The 22,500-nt window shown below is 43.9% G+C and overlaps 1 protein-coding gene across 11 annotated transcripts in view; it reads right to left on the bottom strand.

The window, feature by feature from the left end:
- nrxn2b (neurexin 2b) overlaps positions 1-22,500 on the bottom strand; it is a 582,744-nt gene that overhangs the window by 405,408 nt on the left and 154,836 nt on the right. For 9 of the 11 annotated variants that reach the window (XM_035530023.2, XM_081714812.1, XM_081714813.1 and 6 more), the window contains exon 4: positions 6,407-6,436. The exons of the other annotated variants lie outside the window; for them this stretch is intronic. In XM_035530023.2, coding sequence (XP_035385916.2) covers positions 6,407-6,436 — 30 coding nt within the window. The remainder of the gene's footprint in view (positions 1-6,406; positions 6,437-22,500) is intronic. 11 annotated transcript variants of the gene reach the window in all.

Genomic DNA, 22,500 nt, shown 5'->3' with positions numbered 1-22,500 from the left:
GAGGAGGTAAGCATGACTGAGAGTGGGGAGGAAGGACAGTGGGGTACTAAATCCAACGCCGGGATGTCAAACCAGACGAGATTATCAGAGGACACAGAGAAAGCTAATCTGAGCCCTTCCTTCAGAAGGACAGCCTGTGGTGTACCGCACAGGTCACACTCTAGTGCCTAACCCTGCTGGAACTGCCTCCCCAACCCACGCAGTGTGGGGTGACCAAGCCACTGTTCGGTGTTTAAACACCACACACGGAACAAACAGTAGATCGTTGCTGCGGTAACGAATAACCGCTTGTTTTGCGAATGTCAGAATGGCTCAAGCGACAACAAACGGGTCAAAATACGATTTCAGAAAGCGAAGAATGAAGAAAAACCCTTGTAATTCCTGATTTCCAATTCTACCAGCGAGGCCAATTTCTTCAGGGCTGGTCTGGCCATCGGGTGGGGAGAGAGGCACGCTGGGAAACACACAGAGAAAGAGGAAGACAGCACACGAGAGAAATGGCAAAGACAGCATGAGAATCCGCATCTGAATCAGGGAGTTGGGCACGGCCAAGGAACCGATCGGGGGAGGGCAGTCTGGGCAGAACCAAACCGGACCCGACTGGGGAAGAGCAGTCTTGGTCTTTAGCATGAAGTCTCAAAAAGTGGACATTCATTTGAAGGTGTGGGATCACCAGTTGTCCAGTGTTGTCCTTTGAGTCACTGGGACTTGGAGGGACTCAATAGATTTAGTCCATTCCAGGTCCCAGCACCTCCAGCAGGTCACCAGGTACATGTAGATGTAGAGCTGAAACAGAACCAAAACCTGGACTGGTTCTGCACTATTACACATGTACACTGTTATATAGTATATGTACACTGTTCTGTTACAGATGTACACTATACACAATGTACACTGTTCCGTTACATATGTACTGTTGTTACACATGTACACTGTTATATAGTATATGTACACTGTTCTGTTACACATGTACACCGTTCTGTTACACATGTATGCTGTTCTGTTACACATGTACACTGTACACAGCATACACTGTTCTGTTACATATGTACTGTTGTTACACATGTACACTGTTCTATTACACATGTGCACTGTTCTATTGTATATAAACACTGTCCTGTTACATATGTACACTGTTCTATTACACATGTGCACTGTTCTATTGTATATAAACACTGTTCTGTTACATATGTACACTATTCTATTACACATGTGCACTGTTCTATTACACATGTACACTGTTCTATTGCACATGTGCACTGTTCTATCATTTATAAACACTGTTCTATTACACATGTACACTGTTCTATTACACATGCGCACTGTTCTATTGTAAATAAACAGTCCTGTTACACATATGCACTGTTCTATTACACATGTGCACTGTTCTATTACACATGTGCACTGTTCTATTGTATATAAACACTGTCCTATCACATATGTGCACTGTTCTATTACACATGTGCACTGTTCTATTGTATAAAAACACTGTCCTGTTACACATGTACACTGTTCTATTACACATGTACACTGTTCTATTACACATGTGCACTATTCTATTGTATATAAACACTGTCCTGTTATACATGTACGCTGTTCTATTACACATGTACACTGTTCTATTACACATGTGCACTGTTCTATTGTATATAAACACTGTTCTACTGCATATGTACACAGTTCTATTACACATGTACACAGTTCTATTACACATGTACACTGTTCTATTACACATGTGCACTGTTCTATTGCATATGTACACTGTTCTATTACACATGTACACAGTTCTATTACACATGTACACAGTTCTATTACACATGTGCACTGTTCTGTTACACATGTACACTGTTCTATTACACATGTGCACTGTTCTATCGTATATAAACACTGTTCTATTACACATGTACACTGTTCTATTGTAAATAAACACTATCCTGTTACACATATGCACTGTTCTATTACACATGTACACTGTTCTATTACACATGTGCACTGTTCTATTGTATATAAACACTGTCCTGTTACATATGTACACTGTTTTGTTACACATGTGCACTGTTCCATTACACATGTACACTGTTGTATTGTATATAAACACTGTCCTGTTACACATGTACACTGTTCTATTACACATGTACACTGTTCTATTACACATGTGCACTGTTCTATTGTATATAAACACTGTCCTGTTACATATGTGCACTGTTCTATTGTATATAAACACTGTCCTGTTACATATGTACACTGTTCTATTAGACATGTACACAGTTCTATTACACATGTACATGGTTCAATTGTATATAAACACTGTCCTGTTACATATGTACAATGTTCTATTACACATGTGCACTGTTCTATTACACATGTACACTGTTCTATTGCATATGCACGCTCTTCTATTACACATGTGCACTGATCTATTGCATATGTGCACTGTTCTATTACACATGTGCACTGTTCTATTGCATATAAACACTGTCCTGTTACACATGTACACTGTTCTATTACACATGTGCACTGTTCTATTACACATGTACACTGTTCTATTGCATATGTACACAGTTCTATTACACATGTACACAGTTCTATTACACATGTACACTGTTCTATTACACATGTGCACTGTTCTATCGTATATAAACACTGTTCTATTACACATGTGCACTGTTCTATTGTATATAAACATTGTCCTGTTACATATGTACTGTTCTGTTACACATAGGCACTGTTCTATTACACATGTACACTGTTCTATTGTAAATAAACACTATCCTGTTACACATATGCACTGTTCTATTACACATGTACACTGTTCTATTACACATGTGCACTGTTCTATTGTATATAAACACTGTCCTGTTACATATGTACACTGTTTTGTTACACATGTGCACTGTTCCATTACACATGTACACTGTTGCATTGTATATAAACACTGTCCTGTTACACATGTACACTGTTCTATTACACATGTACACTGTTCTATTGTATATAAACACTGTCCTGTTACATATGTGCACTGTTCTATTGTATATAAACACTGTCCTGTTACATATGTACACTGTTCTATTAGACATGTACACAGTTCTATTACACATGTACATGGTTCAATTGTATATAAACACTGTCCTGTTACATATGTACACTGTTCTATTACACATGTGCACTGTTCTATTGCATATAAACACTGTCCTGTTATACATGTACACTGTTCTATTACACATGTACACTGTTCTATTACACATGTGCACTGTTCTATTGTATATAAACACTGTCCTGTTACATATGTACACTGTTCTGTTACACATGTGCACTGTTCTATTACACATGTACACTGTTCTATTGAATATAAACACTGTCCTGTTACATATGTACACTGTTCTATTACACATGTGCACTGTTCTATTACACATGTGCACTGATCTATTGTATATGTGCACTGTTCTATTACACATGTGCACTGTTCTATTGTATATAAACACTGTCCTGTTACACATCTACACTGTTCTATTACACATGTACACTGTTCTATTACACATGTGCACTGTTCTATTGTATATAAACACTGTCCTGTTACACATGTGCACTGTTCTATTACACATGTACACTGTTCTATTACACATGTGCACTGTTCTATTGTATATAATCACTGTCCTGTTACACATGTACACTGTTCTATTACACATGTACACTGTTCTATTACACATGTGCACTGTTCTATTGTATATAAACACTGTCCTGTTACATATGTACACTGTTCTGTTACACATGTGCACTGTTCTATTACACATGTACACTGTTCTATTGAATATAAACACTGTCCTGTTACATATGTACACTGTTCTATTACACATGTGCACTGTTCTATTACACATGTACACTGTTCTATTACTCATGTGCGCTGTTCTATTGCATATGTACACTGTCCTGTTACACATGTACACTGTTCCTGGTTACATAGTTGTTTCTGTTGTGCTGCTTGTAGATTTTGTCGCATCATCTCTGGAATTCCACAATTCTACAAAGACTTGTACAAATATTTGTTCAGCAATGCTTCAGGTTTTCATTTTGTCAAGATGTAATGTTCTTGCTTTTCCTGATTGTGTCTTCATTTATTTAATTCATAATCCTCATTATGCTTTTTATTTCATTTCTCTCTGTACAACTGGATTTAATTACTGTTGTCTCTCAGCTACATGATTTCATGGTTTTTGGTCTTAAGGTTCTTTATCTTCTTTTTTCATTTACACCATCTATCTGATGCTTTTAATAGAACGCGGTTTACAATTACGACTGACCACAACTTGAGTAATTGAGGTTAAGGGTCAGGGGTCCAACAGTGGCAACCTGGCAGTGGTGGGGTTTGAACTGGCAACCTTCTGATTACTCACTGAGTGCCTTAACCACTGAGACACCTTTAATTACTGTATATAATTGTCTATTGTTTTTATTCAACAAAGAAATTATGAATCTCTGTAAAAGAATCTTAATTTTTAATTTGATGTGGAGCTGTAAATCCCATCATGGTTAAAAAGGTAATACCAGATTCTATACTTCCATAAAGAGATGGAGGTTACCCCACCCAGCCTCCATAAAGAGATGGAGGTTACCCCACCCAGCCTCCATAAAGAGATGGAGGTTACCCCACCCAGCCTCCATAAAGAGATGGAGGTTACCCCACGCAGCCTCCATAAAGAGATGAAGGTTACCCCACCCAGCCTCCATAAAGAGATGGAGGTTACCCCACCCAGCCTCCATAAAGAGATGGAGGTGACAGGAATCCTACATCTAGAGCCCTTTTGTGTATTTATGAAGATTTCTCCAGTTCCTTCACCACTCACGGCATTCAAGGCTGACAAACACCAGAGGAAAGGGTTTGGCTTTGTTTGGTTTTAAAAGGGTTTGGCTTTGTTTGGTTTAAAAGGGTTTGGCTTTGGTTTTAAAAGGGTTTGGCTTTGTTTGGTTTTAAAAGGGTTTGGCTTTGTTTGGTTTTAAAAGGGTTTGGTTTTGTTTGTGTTTAAAAGGGTTTGGTTTTGTTTGGTTGTGTTTGTTAAAATAGCACAGTTGTGTCAGAAATGATGAGTTCATGCTTCTGATGGAATGCATGAGTTACGATAAGTTACACGCTGTGCAGTGTGAAAGCACGACGCATGGCGAAGGGGGTAAGAAGGGTGGTGCTGGTGGTGCTGGTGGTGGTGGTGGTGCTGGTGGTGCTGGTGGTGCTGGTGGTGGACAGACTGATTGTGATATGGAGGAAGTGAGAAAGATGTATATTCAGAGAGCAGTAGAAGAGGCAGAGGAGAGAGAGAGGGGTGGATAAAGAGAGCAAGGGAGAAAAAGAGACAGAAGAGTGAAAGAGAGAGAGAAGGTTCAGGGAAAAGGTCATCCAGCTCTCCAGCCAATCAGGTTTCGGAGAATCTCTCTGACACATGTCCCCAGATGACCTTACGGCTGTAGCAGGCGGCTAGCGTGGGGCCCGTGAACAGGTGTGCACGTGGAGAAAGATCACAGCTAAAGGTCAGATGACGAGTGAAGAGAGAGAGAGAGAGGGAGGGAGGGAGGGAGGGAGAGAGAGGGAGGGAGAGAGAGAGACAAACACAAGAGTGGAAAAAACCCCTGGAAATCCTTATACTCCAACCGATCTGATTCCTTATTCATCAGCAAGAGCACAGCAGCACAAAGTGACACCAGGTACAGTGAATGTAAGACACATGTAGGCCCAGGCTCTGCTTACGAGGAGGTGCACCGCTTCAGTGTAAACAAGTCGGAGATGTTCTGAACTCCTGTAGGACTGTAACGCTCACCTGACCCTGCTGTAAACCTTCTAGCAGCGAAGACACTGTTGTAAACTACCTACAGTCAAATGCCAAACAATGAGAATGACAACAGAGAGGTTTGGAGGAACTCTGTGCATTCTGGACACAAACGCCACAGATTCTGGGTACCAACATCTCAGCAGCAGGTGACATTTCACATCACAGCATCATTGCAAACACTGTCACAACTCAGGCAAGCAAAACAGTGGGAAAAAACAAATAAATACCCAACGGAAAGAAGCGTTACCTTCGGTGGGAGGGGCCACTGTCAGAGGACGTTCTTCAGGAGAAAGGCCAGAGATCAGGGCAAGGGTATGGAGGAACAGGGCGGAGTTACAGAAACACAATGGGATGGGAGGGCGGGGTCACAAATAAACCGGAGAAGATGATAGGAGAGGGAGAGGAGAGAGGTGGAGCAATGCGGAGGAAAGGTCAAACGGGAAAATGGATGAAGGACAAAAGATAAGAAAAGAAGAGGCAGAGAGAAAAGAGAATGGGCGGGGAAAATGACAGAAGGAGGACTGATAGAAGATCAGTGGGCAGAGGAACCGAGACCCCCCGAATATAAAAACCAAAGAGGGAAGCCATACCTTGGTTGCTTAGTGTCAGGTGCGCCAGACCTTGAAGGAAAGAACAGAACAAAAGAAAGGCAGGGAAACAAGGTCATAAGGGCACGGGAAGGAACCAAAAAAAGCCTTGTCACAACGTTGGACTGCAGTTTGTGACAGACATCCCGGGGCAGACATGGATGTCAGAGTGGAAGTAAAACAAATCAAAATCATAAAACGAGAGTAAGAGGATAACAAACAAACAAACAAACAAACAAAAACTCAAGCAAACACTTCTTAAGAGAGGCGAGGGGGCAGGAGAAAGAAAAGCAGGCATTCCACCAGAGCAACACCTGCGCGATGTTGCCCATTCAAATGCCTTTTCGCTTTCTCACAAGTACTCATGGGACACACACAGAACTGTTTGGCAGTAGCAGCTTTTCTCTGTCTGCTTGAGCATGTGATAATGGGCCTAAACGTAAGACGTGAAAAGAAAGGGTAAATACATTCTGAATTTCTGTTGAGGAGTGGCGTCCCAGAGAGAGGCGTTACCTGCGGTCTGCTCTAGAGCCCGACGGGACGACCATCACTCGGACGTCTCTGTGAAATTCCGCGCCGATCTCACAGCAGTGGTGCGCGTTTTAAACGGAACGTAGAGCCGCAAATCACACACAACTGTTCCGCATTACTGTTGAGCAATCACCAACCCTCAAATACAGAGATTTACTCAAAAAACATATTAAGCTTTATTCAGCCTGTCTAGAAAGACATAAAACTTTATTTCTCCACAGTAGGGTGAGAAAGATCTGAAATTAAGGCACAATCAACTCACGAGGCTGGTTGAGACATGACTTTTACCTCAGCACACAGCGAACCATTATCACAAAACACCTCGGTCAGCAAACACTCATTAAAGAGCAAAACCACAACGCCAAGGGACACCGCGTGCTCTAATGTGGACAGGAGCAACACAGAAGAGCACCTGGAAACCAAGACTTGTCTTCTCTCTGTGACCACAGGAATGGCATATCCATGGGCATTTCAGAGATAGTGTGTATGAACCAAAAGCCTGAAGTCACATCCAGTGGACTTTAGCAGCTGTGAGTGTGAGATGTTGATGAAGCAGCAGAGTAAGTTGCTATGGGCTGAACTTTCAAAGCCCCTGGGAACGAGGCAAATTATTCAAGATTTTTCTACGGTCCAAAACTTGAGTGCTAGAGTAAACATCTAGCAATGGTTTAATGAAAAAAGAAACAAGACAGAAAAATGAAAAAATCGCTGCTCACAACACCAGCGAAAGTCAGTGAACAATCCTGAGGTCTGATAACTGAGGGTTCGGTCTGAATAGTCTAATAAAGATGTTTTTACATCAGTCTAAGAACCCAACACTGCCATGCCAGGAACAACATACAACACCCCCGACACCTCATAACACCTCACAACACCAGGAAATATCTCATACAAACCTACAACTGATCTGGTGAATGATCACAGTCACTAGTGTGCTTTGACCTCCAATGTTTGTTCAGACCTGAAGAGACTGCTCAAGGGTTAGGGTTAGGATTTAGGGTTTAGGGTTAGGAGTTAGGATTAGGGGTTAGGGTTAGGGGTTGGGTTTAGGGGTTAGGGTTTAAGGTTAGGGCTTAGAGTTAGGGGTTCAGGAAGTTATGAGTGCTACGTGACATCATCTGTTTGACAGGTGCAGTCAGGCCCTAGGCTTAGGGTTAGGGTTAGGTGTTAGGGTTAGGGGTTAGGGGTTAGGGTTAGGTGTTAGGGTTAGTGTTAGGGTAAGGGTTATGCAGGCGTCTGTCATGAGTAGGGCTACTGTAAATACCAACACTGATTTAATGACTCAGCAATACCAAAACCAAAACTGATATAATGACTCAGCAAAAACAAAACCAGCTCTAAGTTAATGACTCAGCAAAAACAAAACCAGCTCTGAGTTAATGACTCAATAACAAAACCAGATCTGATCTAATGACTCAGCAATCACAGACAGGTTTCCTGGGGCTTTGACCTTTGCAGGCTGTCCTTTACAAATGGCTAATTTTGTACATTTGAAATGGCGTTTTTCATCTCTTCTTGAGAAAGGAATATCTTTAATTCAAAGAAGAACCCTACCAGCTTATAACAACACACACATTAAAAACTAGTTGTTTGTTTGTTTTTTAAAAGGGCAGTCCTGTTTTGTCTTAAAAAGGCCACCCAGGACAAGTTATTGATTGAATCATTTCCAGTTTACTGGTTTGTTTTAAGTGTATTTATATGGACAGTAGCATGCAGTCAGTCAGCTACTCACAGACATCATCAGTCCACTCATCAGTTCCCACGTCACTCAGACATGAGCACCAGCCCAACTGGACCCAGACCTGTTCTGGACCTCCTCTCTGTCCACACGGGCCCTGTTCTGGACCTCCTCTCTGTCCACACGGGCCCTGTTCTGGACCTCCTCTCAGTCCACACGGGCCCTGTTCTGGACCTCCTCTCTGTCCACACGGGCCCTGTTCTGGACCTCCTCTCAGTCCACACGGGCCCTGTTCAGGACCTCCTCTCAGTCCACACGGGCCCTGTTCTGGACCTCCTCTCTGTCCACACGGGCCCTGTTCTGGACCTCCTCTCTGTCCACACGGGCCAAGTTCTGGACCTCCTCTCAGTCCACACGGGCCCTGTTCTGGACCTCCTCTCTGTTCTTTGACCTAACCTACTGAACCCAACACACAGCAGCCTCAGTCCAGTACTGCTGACCGCAGTCCAATCAGAGTTAAACACACTATCAAACACAGCAAAGACACCTGTATGGAACACTGGGACAATCACACCAAAACTCTAAACCACAGACCTATGGGTCACTAAACAGAGAATATGAATGATTAGAATATCTTTAAACCATCACAGATCCACAGCAGAGACAGATCCTCACCAAGTACAGGCTCAGTGAAGACAATCTGACCAGAGAAACAGACAGATACAAACAATCCTGACTGTCCAGAGAGAGAAGACTGTGTGGTCCGTGTGGGAGTGGTGAGAAGACTGTGGTCACCGAGAGGTGGGGTAGGTGTACTAGTCTTTCAGACAGAGACATGTTGCCATATATTTCATGGTAAGATTTTACAGCAAAATTTAACAGTATACACCAAATGTTTTAAATTCTCCCTCAGTCTAAAAAATGACAAATTATCCTTGGAGAAGGAAACAGCACCTCTAAACTGCAGAGCGGGAGGCACACCACACCTCTCACTATACACAATACTCATCTATGTCATGTTCATATATACACACTGCTAAAACTTTAACTTTATGTGGTTATTATCATTTATTGAAACAGAGAGATTGGTAGAGTTTCGAGTCATCAGTAATTTGACACATTACATTAGATGATATTTCTCCCTGCAGTGCAGTTTATGTATGACATATTGACACATTGTTTGTCTGGGTATTCACAGTGTTTACTACACTGTTCTTCATCAGGGTTTGAACTTTACTGTTTGTGCACATGTTACTTCTGCTCATATGTAAACACAGTATGATAATTCAGTATGATTTTGTCATGCCAGTAAAGCTCATTTGATTCGGAAAAAGATGAAAATTGAAGACAGAGAGAATGCAAGAGAGAGAGGGGCAAGGATGGAGTGATTTTACAACTAAAATCAGCAGAAAAAGAAAAACAAACAGCACATATCATCTTACGATGACCGTGGCGTAAAGAGAATCCCTGCAGGTTACAGCGCTGACTCTGGAGGTATGCGCAGGGACAGAAGAATGTTTCTGCCTTTGGGTTTATTCATTCGCAGTCATATTAAGACCCACTAAGGGAATTTTGGTTGTTTGTGGTTTATAAGCAGCATGTTACTGACTGTTGCCGCAGGACTGCAGTTACGAGTGGTTGCGTAATCCTGTACTGGCAAGACACACAGAAGTGATCCAGTCCAACGAACGCATCCAACAGTCAGACCGTCACCCGACGGCCAGCCTACACCATTACCCTACCAGCCCCACACCAACACAGCTGGAGTCCTGGAGTCCTGAAGTCCTGAAGTTCTGTTTATCACTGATTTCCAAATATACCAAACTGGATTAAGATCAAATCAGATGATGGTAAATTGTCTTGTTCACTGCACAGTTGTGCCACGTTTTCAGTGGTGCCTTTAAAATCAGGGCAGGTGATGTTTGTATAACTTGTGTATGTATATACTGTATAAATGACTATATTTTTAGAGTTTTGATATATTTGTGACTTCATAAACAATATTTACAAAAATGTATTACGTATAAATATGCATATTCAAAATATAATATTTTCATGTATAAATTAATTAAAGCATCAACCTGCTCTTTGGTGAAACCAGGTGAATTATGACAGAGCTCAGCAATGGCTGTGACAATGAGCACGAGACTCCTGGACAAGACTCCACAGAGCACAAGATTGTTCACAGTCCATCATCTGAGGTCAGAGTGTAGTAGTGGTGTCAGGTGTGGTGGATCTCCACAGAGTAGGTGCACCTACTGAAGCAATCGCTCACTGTACATGTGTTCCTGCTGCTACCTGAGAGAACCTGAGCTACATGTAACAGATCCCAGTGGTGAATCTGCAGAAGTTTGACTAAATGATCATTTACAAAGAACACACCTTTGTTGTCATTCACTGTAACTCTGTCGTCAAGGCGATGACTCATGAAGCTCTGCATTGAGCATGGCCATCTCTGATTGGTCGAGAATGAATGTGTGTCAGGTGGCTGAGGGGGTACTAATTAAGGGGGAAGTGTTCATAAGTCTGCCCACTTCCTCAGTGCTGAGAGCAATCAGACATCTGCATGCACTGTCTGAGTTTGGCATCAACGGCCACGTGGATGAGACTTTCGTCCAACGCATCACACCATTACGGCTTTTTACAGTCGCAGTCAAGGCGGAGCTTTCAGAGGGACAGGGTGACATGCCGCTCAGCACGGGGCAACTGCCTGTTTACACTTCAGCTCATCCGAAGTGACATCTCTGGCAGTTGGCGGCTCCTGTTCTCCAGAAGAGTGCCAGTCTTGGGGAGGGATACATACTTGAACTGGCATGCATGGTCCCCTGGGAACTGGACACATCACCCTGTGTTGCGAGCATCTTGTTTAACCAGTGAGTTACAGGATCTGAGCTCTAAGTCTCTGTCAGGATACTCAGAGGTTTCTCCTGCAGCTCACCAGGTCATGCAAACAAAACAAGATGATGGCAACATCAAGCCTAGTAAGTTCAGTTCCCAAAGTCACTAACCCTAACTCTAACCCCTAACCCTAAACCCTAACACTGGTGATACAGAGAAGTCACTCTGGATAAGGGCATAGTCAAACACTACAAATGTAGTGTCATCAAAGTGTGTGTGGAGGATTTAGGGACACATATGCATCAGAGTCTCACTGTCTCACTACAGTCTCATCAACCTTCACTGCACTGAGTGCTGTCTCACTACAGTCTCATCAACCTTCACTGCACTGAGTCCTGTCTCACTTCAGTCTCATCAACCTTCACTGCACTGAGTGCTGTCTCACTAAAGTCTCATCAACCTTCACTGCACTGAGTCCTGTCTCACTTCAGTCTTATCAACCTTCACTGCACTGAGTGCTGTCTCACTACAGTCTCATCAACCTTCACTGCACTGAGTCCTCTCTCACTACAGTCTCATCAACCTTCATTGCACTGAGTCCTGTTTCACTATGGTCTCATCAACCTTCACTGCACTGAGTCCTGTCTCACTTCAGTCTGCACTGGAGAGATGCTTTGGTCTGCATTCTTACTCAGCACAGAAAGTAAAGGCTCTTTAAGCTCATACGTATTCACACAGGAAGGTTTCACTGGAGAAGACGAGACTGAACAGCAAAGCAAAGAAAAATCTCACATTTCACATCACACACATCCTTCAAGAGGCTTTGTTGGGTGGAGTGCTGGTGTAGGTAACACACACACACACACGCACACTCTGCCGCCTCCATCTACGGAAGCACTAGACAAACCCAGAGGACGTGTGCCCGGTATCCATGGGTGCTGTCGCGCCAAGCCCGAGTGGCAGCGAGGCTCTTGCATGGCTGTGGGCACCATATGGTAGCAGCCCACAGCATAGCACTGAGACATACGGTCCTGGAAAACCCACAGAGCCAGAACACAGTCACACACACACACGCACACGCACCTCAGCGTGTCGTACACACAGCCTCCTAAACATGCCGCTGCTGGCTGGACAGCCGGAGCCCTGGGCCCTCTGAGGCCGGTGGGAACGTGTGAGCGCTGGCACTGCCGTGGTCTTGTGAGATAATTCATCTCCTGGCCACACTGGTGACCATTTAAGGACAAAACTACCAACACTGACAACACTGCAGATGTTTCGCTGTGTGCTGTTTCAACATCTTTCAAGGTGGAGCACATGTACCATTTGTCTTCAGAACTAAAGATACAGCACTTTTCTGTACACAGCGCACACACACACACACACACACTAGAGCAGCCGTCCTCACACACACACACACACACACACACACACACACACACACACACACACTAGAGCAGCCGTCCTCACACACACACACACACACACACACACACACACACACACACACACTCACACACACATACACTAGAGCAGCTGTCCTCACACACACACTCACACACACACTCTCACACACACACACACTAGAGCAGCCGTCCTCACACACACACTCACACACACACACACACTAAAGCAGCCGTCCTCTCTCACACACACACACACGTGCACACAAACACACATACACAGACACACTAGAGCAGCCGTCCTCACACACATACACACACACACACTCACACACACATGCACACACACACACACACACACACACACGCACACACACACACACACATGCACATACACACACACACACACACACACAGGGCAGTATTACACTACTTCTTTAACAAGTACCAAAGCAATTACTGGATATTTCAGAAGTGATAACATTACTTTTAGAATCAAGTAGCTTATAAGTAGCTTAAAGTATTTTACTGACTTAATAGCACATCAGTGCTGATAACCATCACATTTCATTTTTGTGAAGACACTTTACTCCTCTTTAATCCAGCAGGACGAGCACATGGGAGATTGATACTGACTCACACAGCTTCCTTTCACCAGAACACTCCTGCAGATGCTGGTGATCAGGTCGTTAGCAGGAGAGACCAGGACTTCGTAAACTACTGCAGCACTGCAGCTTGTGCTGGGGCCATCCTTCTCTGGAGATACAGCACAGTGAATTAGAGGAACGTTTGTAGAGCAACACTGGAAGCACACACCTCAACTTACCAGAACCTACCCCTGTAGATGTTCAGTGGTGTGCCTCTCGTATGAACCTACCCCTGTAGATGTTCAGTGGTGTGCCTCTCGTATGAACCTACCCCTGTAGATGTTCAGTGGTGTGCCTCTCGTATGAACCTACCCCTGTAGATGTTCAGTGGTGTGCCTCTCGTATGAACCTACCCCTGTAGATGTTCAGTGGTGTGCCTCTCGTATGAACCTACCCCTGTAGATGTTCAGTGGTGTGCCTCTCGTATGAACCTACCCCTGTAGATGTTCAGTGGTGTCCCTCTCGTATGAACCTACCCCTGTAGATGTTCAGTGGTGTGCCTCTCGTATGAACCTACCCCTGTAGATGTTCAGTGGTGTCCCTCTCGTATGAACCTACCCCTGTAGATGTTCAGTGGTGTGCCTCTCGTATGAACCTACCCCTGTAGATGTTCAGTGGTGTGCCTCTCATATGAACCTACCCCTGTAGATGTTCAGTGGTGTGCCTCTCGTATGAACCTACCCCTGTAGATGTTCAGTGGTGTGCCTCTCGTATGAACCTACCCCTGTAGATGTTCAGTGGTGTGCCTCTCGTATGAACCTACCCCTGTAGATGTTCAGTGGTGTGCCTCTCGTATGAACCTACCCCTGTAGATGTTCAGTGGTGTGCCTCTCGTATGAACCTACCCCTGTAGATGTTCAGTGGTGTCCCTCTCGTATGAACCTACCCCTGTAGATGTTCAGTGGTGTGCCTCTCGTATGAACCTACCCCTGTAGATGTTCAGTGGTGTCCCTCTCGTATGAACCTACCCCTGTAGATGTTCAGTGGTGTGCCTCTCGTATGAACCTACCCCTGTAGATGTTCAGTGGTGTGCCTCTCGTATGAACCTACCCCTGTAGATGTTCAGTGGTGTGCCTCTCGTATGAACCTACCCCTGTAGATGTTCAGTGGTGTGCCTCTCGTATGAACCTACCCCTGTAGATGTTCAGTGGTGTGCCTCTCGTATGAACCTACCCCTGTAGATGTTCAGGTGGTCCGTCAGGGTAAGTAAGCTGTTAAAGAGGAATTCCCCGTGTCTGTATGTCACAGTCTGCTTGGCACCGACCGGACATGGAGTGACAAACGCAAAAGGAGTGATTTGCCAATACATCCATTTAATAGATGTTGCAGAGATAATTCTGTGTGAAGGCAAACACACATCACCCCAGGCCCATACATAATGGATGCCTCTACCTCACCCACACTACACATCTCCCTCCATCTCCTCCTCCAATTATGTGAAGACGTGAGTGTAATTTAAAACACGTTAATAATTCACGGCGAGAGCAGAGGGGAGAGTATCATAACACATCAGAGTGTCCATGATGGATTAGAAGCTCCATTTCTCTCGTCTTCTCACTGTCAGTTATTAAAGTGGGCGTGCCTGGTATCAGAAGGCGGCAGAGGCCAGCTCTAAACACCTGCACTGTGCTTAAGGTGTGTGTGTGTGTGTGTGTGTGTGTGTGTAAAGTGATCTTACTTGCGTGGAAGCGTTTGGCATTATTCCCCTTCATGGTCTTTTGTGCTGCTAATACTGCTAACATGCAGGATATCGGGCAATTAGCACGACACTTTACACACTTGTAAGGATTTTGATCATTACAGACTAATTACCTCCCAAACTCCACATCAGCCACAGAGAGAGAGAGAGAAAGAGAGAGAGAGAGAGAGAGAGAGAGAGAGAGAGAGAGAGAGAGAGAGACTCTCAGGAAGGTAGAGGAGGAGAGAGTGCTAAATGACACCACGCTCTTTTCAGATTGGAAGATGGCTGATGCTGTGTGACGTGATGCTAACTGCAGTCATTTGTGTGTTCAATAAATTCCTCCTGTCAAACACAACCGTGACAGCAATGGTAATCCTTTATAACATGGACATGGCTTTATAACTGATTATAACCCCTCACACTCCCAGACATGCCGTTATAACAGATTATAACAAGTGACACTCTGTTGTCAGCATTTGTCTGCACAGTTTAAAAAATCTGTGTCATGTTAGTGCAGACTGTCAGATGACATCACGTGAAGGCGCTAATCTGTTTGGGATTATTGGCGCTCCTTCAAGATGGCACTGACTAACGTTTACATCTGCCTACACCCTCTTGATTGTGCCCCCTGGTGTCTAGTCGTAGGGCACTACAGAGAAGGACACTTTACAGGGCAAGATCATCCCTGCACTAAATCTTCATAAGGGCTGCATCTCCTTACACACCTCCACTGGTGGAGGTCAGAGATTGGTAGAAGTCAGTGATTGGTAGAGGTCAGTGATTGGTGGAGGTCAGTGATTGGTGGAGGTCAGTGATCTCTCAGGTGTGAATCAGCAGAGAAACATCTTACCTTACACCAACCCTGACTCCAGACTACAGAAAGAGTGAGCACTACGGTAAAGACCTATCAAAACCATCTCTTTGTGTGTGTTGTGTGTGTGTGTGTGTGTATTAACACTCAGCTTGACTAAGCTCTACACAATTTCATATGACACCTTCTGAACTGAGAAAATCTAATTGCTTCCCACCTCAGCAAAATTAAATAATGAAATTTAAATAGTTCAGTGAATCATTCAATGTAACACGTTTTGTTCATTAAAACACGTCTAATTTGCCAGAGCTTCGTTCACAGAATTAATTAGCAGAACACATAACAGTGGTAGTATAGAGGTTTTCACAGCTGTTTTGTATTAATTAAACAACTGTCTTGCACTTTCAGGGTAAGTTCAGGGTACCACAGTACGTTCAGGGTACTACAGTATGTTCAAGGTTCTACAGTACGTTCAGGCTACTACAGTATGTTTAGGGTTCTACAGTACGTTCAGGGTTCTACAGTATGTTCAGGGTACCAGAGCACATTCAGGGTTCTACAGTACGTTCAGGGTACCACAGTACGTTCAGGGTTTTACAGTATGTTCAAGGTTCTACAGTACATTCAGGGTTTTACAGTATGTTCAAGGTTCTACAGTACGTTCAGGCTACTACAGTATGTTTAGGGTTCTACAGTACATTCAGGGTTCTACAGTATGTTCAGGGTACCACAGTACATTCAGGGTTCTACAGTATGTTCAAGGTTCTACAGTACGTTCAGGGTTCTACAGTATGTTCAGGGTACCACAGTAAGTTCAAGGTTCTACAGTACGTTCAGGGTTCTACAGTAAATTCAAGGTTCTACAGTACGTTCAGGGTTCTACAGGGTAGATTCAGGATCAAGAAAACAGATGATCCACACAATTCCCACTCCACATCCTGACCTGCCACTCAGCTCACATATGCAGACATATGACAGAGAGAGAGAGAGGGGGAGAGAGAGAGAGAGAGAGAGAGAGAGAGAGAGAGAGAGAGAGATAGAAAAAGTGTGTGTGGGGGGGGCAGTGGATGGGGGCAAGCGTTCTGTCAATATATTCATGAATATTAGAGTCTGGTATGTTACATTTAGATAGGGAGTAATCTGGAGAAAGCTCTTTGGTAATCTCTGGAGTAATCTCTGTGGTAATCTCTGGAGTAATCTTTGTGTTAATCTCTGGAGTAATCTCTGGAGTGATGTTTGTGGTAATATCTGTGGTAATCTCTGGAGTAATCTCTGTGGTAATCTCTGGAGTAATCTCTCTGGAGTAATATCTGTGGTAATATCTGTGGTAATCTCTGGAGTAATCTCTCTGGAGTAATCTCTGAGGTAATCTGTGGTAATATCTGGAGTAATATCTGTGGTAATCTCTGTGGTAATCTCTGGAGTAATCTCTGTGGTAATCTCTGGATTAATGTTTGTGGTAATCTCTGGAGTAATCTCTCTGGAGTAATCTCTGAGGTAATCTCTGTGGTAATATCTGGAGTAATCTCTGTGGTAATCTCTGTGGTAATCTCTGGAGTAATCTCTGTGGTAATCTCTGGATTAATGTTTGTGGTAATCTCTGGAGTAATCTCTCTGGAGTAATCTCTGGAGTAAACCTGATTTAGGAAGTCATGTGTGGCTGTTCCTGAACCAAGACCCACCCAAAACCCAAGATGAAACCCAGTGGCATCAGAAATCCATAGCCATCCCTGACTGAGCTGTGCATGACCTCCAGCCGTTGCCCAGGTCAGGGGCCTCCCCCCTGCACAGGAAAGACGACACAAACCTGCACGTTGGCCCTACAGGAGAGACGACGCTGCGTCCCACCATCCCTTCCTACAGACCTACTGTGCTGTTTATAGACCATAAAACAAGTGGCACAGTCATTTGTCACGGCAGATACGTACGCTGCTTGTGTCAGGGAAAAGACGGGCTCACTAGGGCCCCCCGGGGGCACTGTAGGAGGTACTTCGATGTCACCGGGCGACAGAGGAATGTTTTGTTGTCATAGCGCTCTTTGTTGGTTGACAGCGTGAGGCGACGGGCTACAAGCTGTCCTCACCGTCGGAGTTTGTGCTGGGGTGCATTTGCATCGCTGCGGTGGAAACACGGCTGACAGAGGCATTATGGGGGACGGCAGTCGTGCAGGTGGGTAACCAGGGAGGGCACTTCAGCCTGGGGTTGAACCCACCACCATCTTCTGCCTGGGACTCTAGTGGTTATATCTCACTCTAGTGGTTATATCTCAATCTTGTGGTTATATCTCACTCTAGTGGTTATATCTCAATCTTGTGGTTATATCTCACTCTAGTGGTTATATCTCAATCTTGTGGTTATATCTCAATCTTGTGGTTATATCTCACTCTAGTGGTTATATCTCAATCTTGTGGTTATATCTCAATCTTGTGGTTATAACTCTTAAGTGTTCAGTAATGTTTTCCCCCCCATTAAAAAAACTCCAGTTACTCTGCATAACTGTGTACCTTTAAGTAAAAGGCTTACATGAGGGGGAGCAAAGAGAGGAAGAGTGTGTGAAATATAGAAATAGAGATTGAGGCAATTGACAAATCTTCAGACTCTTGTATGGACTCAGAGATCTCAGCGTGTCTTAAATCACTCCTGAATGTTGACATCTGTTTGCCTCCCCGTATTAACACGCTAACAGCAGAAGTGATCCATTTTTATTAAACTGGTGGCCATTTCAAAACCACACGGGAAACGGCACTTTCAGCTCTCTGGGCTAATGAAAAGACCAGCGATTAGTGCAGTGCAGCCACTCGACCGTCGGTTCTGGCCGCCTGCCGGCCAGCTCACATCACCGAACGGAAGCCCGCTCTGCTCTCGAGAGGCCTGTTCAAAGAGCGCCTGGCTGTTTGGAGGGCAGTGCCCACATCTCATGGCTTTTTCCACTCAGCTCATTTCCCTAAACTGATTCAGTGACGTTCTACCTGGCTGCACTTCCTCCCCACTCTGGTCCACATCTCCCTCCCCTGCGCAGAGCGAGGACGCAAGGACCGTGAGCTACGCTCTTCTCCAGGAATCGGATCTCCAGTAGCTGCTGTGTTTGGAGAAACATCATGGTGCTTTCGTTTCCAAACTGGCCTCCAGTAGCCCCGGGGTGTTTGTTAGCAGTTAATATCTCATGGAAATTATTTTCTATCTAGTTTTACATTATCACTCATGCTGGATGCATGCAGGCTAATGGAGTGAGACCCTCTCCGTGAGCCAAGCCACGTGCCGGATGTTAGTGGTACGAGGTGCGTGATGCTTCCTCTGTGCTGGGTGGGAGGTGGTGGGGCCCAGCAGGTATGACACAGAAAGTACAGTAATGAAAATGAATGTTTTCCAGTGGTGGCGTGACGCTAATGTGTCCTGCTCCACGGTTGAGAGTGATCACAGCACTACCACCTCCTGCTACTTAAACGTGTGGCTGCATCGATCGCTCAGGCATCGGTAAAAATGTCTGAAACGGATGCACTAAGTTCACTGACAAACAAAGGACAAGCCATAACCATATTTCATAGAATACTCATTTTGATTTGACCACTGATACGATAAAGGCTCAACTATGTTTTACAGTGTGACAGACAGGCTACTCTAACAAACATATGACTCTGGTCTAGGATATAGAAAACTACAAGCACAGAATAGTAACAACAACAACCACAGCAACAATAATAATTTCGACTTGAGACACCCAAGGTCGCTTACACAACAAAATAAGGATGAACGGTAAAATAGATCAAACTGAATCAAATAACTCTAAGTTGAGTCTAGAGGTAAAGACAAGAATCACAATCTCACTTACTTTGGATAGAATTCTAAAATATAAAATGTGCTTAATATATAAGAAAGCAGTTTTATCCACATTTTTAACATTGTAACCGAATGAGAGAAAAGAATCTAAAAATTCTCCAAGGTTCTAATTATTTCTGTGACCACCAATTTTCTTAAGTGTGGTTAGAAAATCCATTAGTACAGATTCTAACTTTATTTAATTTCAGAACAATTTCTAGCAACTAAGGCAGTAGGTGGCCGGATGTTTGAGTGCTCCGTGTGTGTGTGTTTGTGCAGCAGTGAAACAGTAGACCATCTCTCTAATCACACTGCCAAGGTGGTGCATGTAAATAACAAATGTAGTGGACCAATAACTGAGCCCTGTGGAACACCGTGAGAAACCCACCAGTAAAGCTACATTTGAACTTTTTAAGTGCACGATCAGTAACGCAAACCAGATTTTCGAGTCTATGGATTAAAATGTCGTTACATTTTGTGTGAAAGGCGTCAGTAAGATCCAGAAACATGAGCACATTCGACGAACCAGAGTCTGTAGCCAAAATGTCATTTATATTTAATGACCAAGGTCTCGTCATATATGTATTTTATGTAATGTGACATACTAAAGTGCTGGCAGGAATATTCTTCTGGTATAAATGCTCTCTCTCCTCCCATGCACTATTTAGAGAGGACTTATAGCTCACATACAATCACACCTATAGAAAAGGTTCTAATCCATTTTCTTCAGTTCAAATATGCATAAGCAACATCAAGCTCCCAGTGGATCAAGGACCTGTCAGTCAAACTGGGCAAGAACGAAGAACAGATGACCTTAAAGGGCGGTCCACAGAGGACCGAGAAAGGACTGTCTGTCTGCTTCTCCTTCCGGCTATCTGCTTCTAAACATTATGGTAAGATCACCAAACAGAATATGCAGATATTCAGAAAAATAACAGAAAAATAACAGAAGAGAGACAGAGAGTGGGAGAAGCTGGAGGAGAGAAGAATCAGTCCCGTTCAGCTCCGTGCGGGTTTACAGGCAGGCAGATTAACATATAACACAAGAATAAAAACAAAACACCAACCACATCCACAAAACATACAATAAAGCTCACATTTTAAATCTAGTATCATAAAAATAACATGTATCACAAACGTTAGAACCTTATACCCATGGGGTATGAAAAAATTCCTCCATCTGTTAATTTTCACCACTGAGAACTCAGATTTAAACCCAGGAGGGAGACGCGGGCTGTTGATAGTGGGCTGTTCAGGAGAAAAGACTCAAACTGAGTCTTAACGGGCGAAAACTAACTCAAACGTGTGCTAACTTAAACAAAAGACTGCTAACATAACAGACATTAATTGCTTACATTTTTCAGTTTTTATTTATTTTTTGCTGTAAATTGTTAGTATTGCGGTGTCTGTTGTCGGCCAGAGGAGGATGCCTCCCCTCCGTGAGTCTCGGTTCCTCTCCAGGTTTCTTCCTCGTGCTCTAGGCAGTTTTTCCTCATCACTGTCACCCTTGGCTTGCTCTCTGGGGGCTTGACATGGACATTTGTAAAGCTGCTTTGTGACCTGTTGTATCTGTTGTAAAAACGCAACAGATATAAATTTTGATTTGATCTGATAACATACGATGTCTGACAAATGGTCAAATGGTTTATACCGTGACATGGAGGGACTGGGTCAGTCAGGGTCAGTATGCTTTCTGGGTATCACCACACATTATGAAAGTCCGCGTGAGCAAGGCCAGTGATTTAGACTGAATAAACAATGTTGAGATGATTCTTCTGGACATTTCAGTGTAAACCAAGTGATTACAGAAATCTTAAATTACAGAAATCTTAAATGATAATAAAGGCACACGATGCTCCTCATTGACCACATGGCCTTTTTACACACGATATTAATACTCATCTCTAATCAATAACAGTGTTAATAAGGTCAGATGGGAAAGTTGATTATATGTAAATTATATGTAAATAAACAAATGTTTACAAAAATAACAACAACAAAAACAGTTTAAACAGCCTTCCTGGGTCAGCGAGGTCGTAGTGCTGTGAAGTAGCTAGTGAGTCTCACTATGTCTCGCTGGGTCTCGCTACGTCTCACTGCATCTCACTGCATGAGTTCTATTTAACGTGCAGCAGCCTTCGACAGTGCTGGTCAGGGCAGCATGTATAGTGTGGTCTTATCCGGACAGGGAGGCCGGACGGGGCAGAAATGTCCCGTTATCTGAGGAGCTGTGAGGAGGTGAGCAAACATTACTACTGCTCTACTTGGATGAAAATACACACACACACTCACACACCCACAAACCCACACACACACACACACACACACCCACACTCACACACACACACTCTCACACACACACACTCACACACACACACCCACACCCACACACACACACACACACACACACTCACACACACACACACACTCACACACACTCACACACACACACACACACACTCACACACACACTCACACACACACACACACACACACACACACAGACACTCTTTACTGCCTTGAGTCTATGCAGTGTGTTTATTGCCTTCATTAATAACTTTGTCTGTCAATGTGGAACATATCACCTTGAGGTGTCAGCAGTGCGCCGTCACAGATAAGATAAGCTACGTAAAGAGAACGTGGAGGATTGCGAGAGAGAGAGGCAGACAGAGCCACATATCCTGGCATGGTTGGA

The sequence above is a fragment of the Electrophorus electricus genome, chromosome 5 (assembly GCF_041902795.1).
Source record: "Electrophorus electricus isolate QZ-2024a chromosome 5, ASM4190279v1, whole genome shotgun sequence".
NCBI classification, from domain to species: domain Eukaryota; kingdom Metazoa; phylum Chordata; class Actinopteri; order Gymnotiformes; family Gymnotidae; genus Electrophorus; species Electrophorus electricus.
This window is presented reverse-complemented; position numbering and strand designations above follow the sequence as displayed.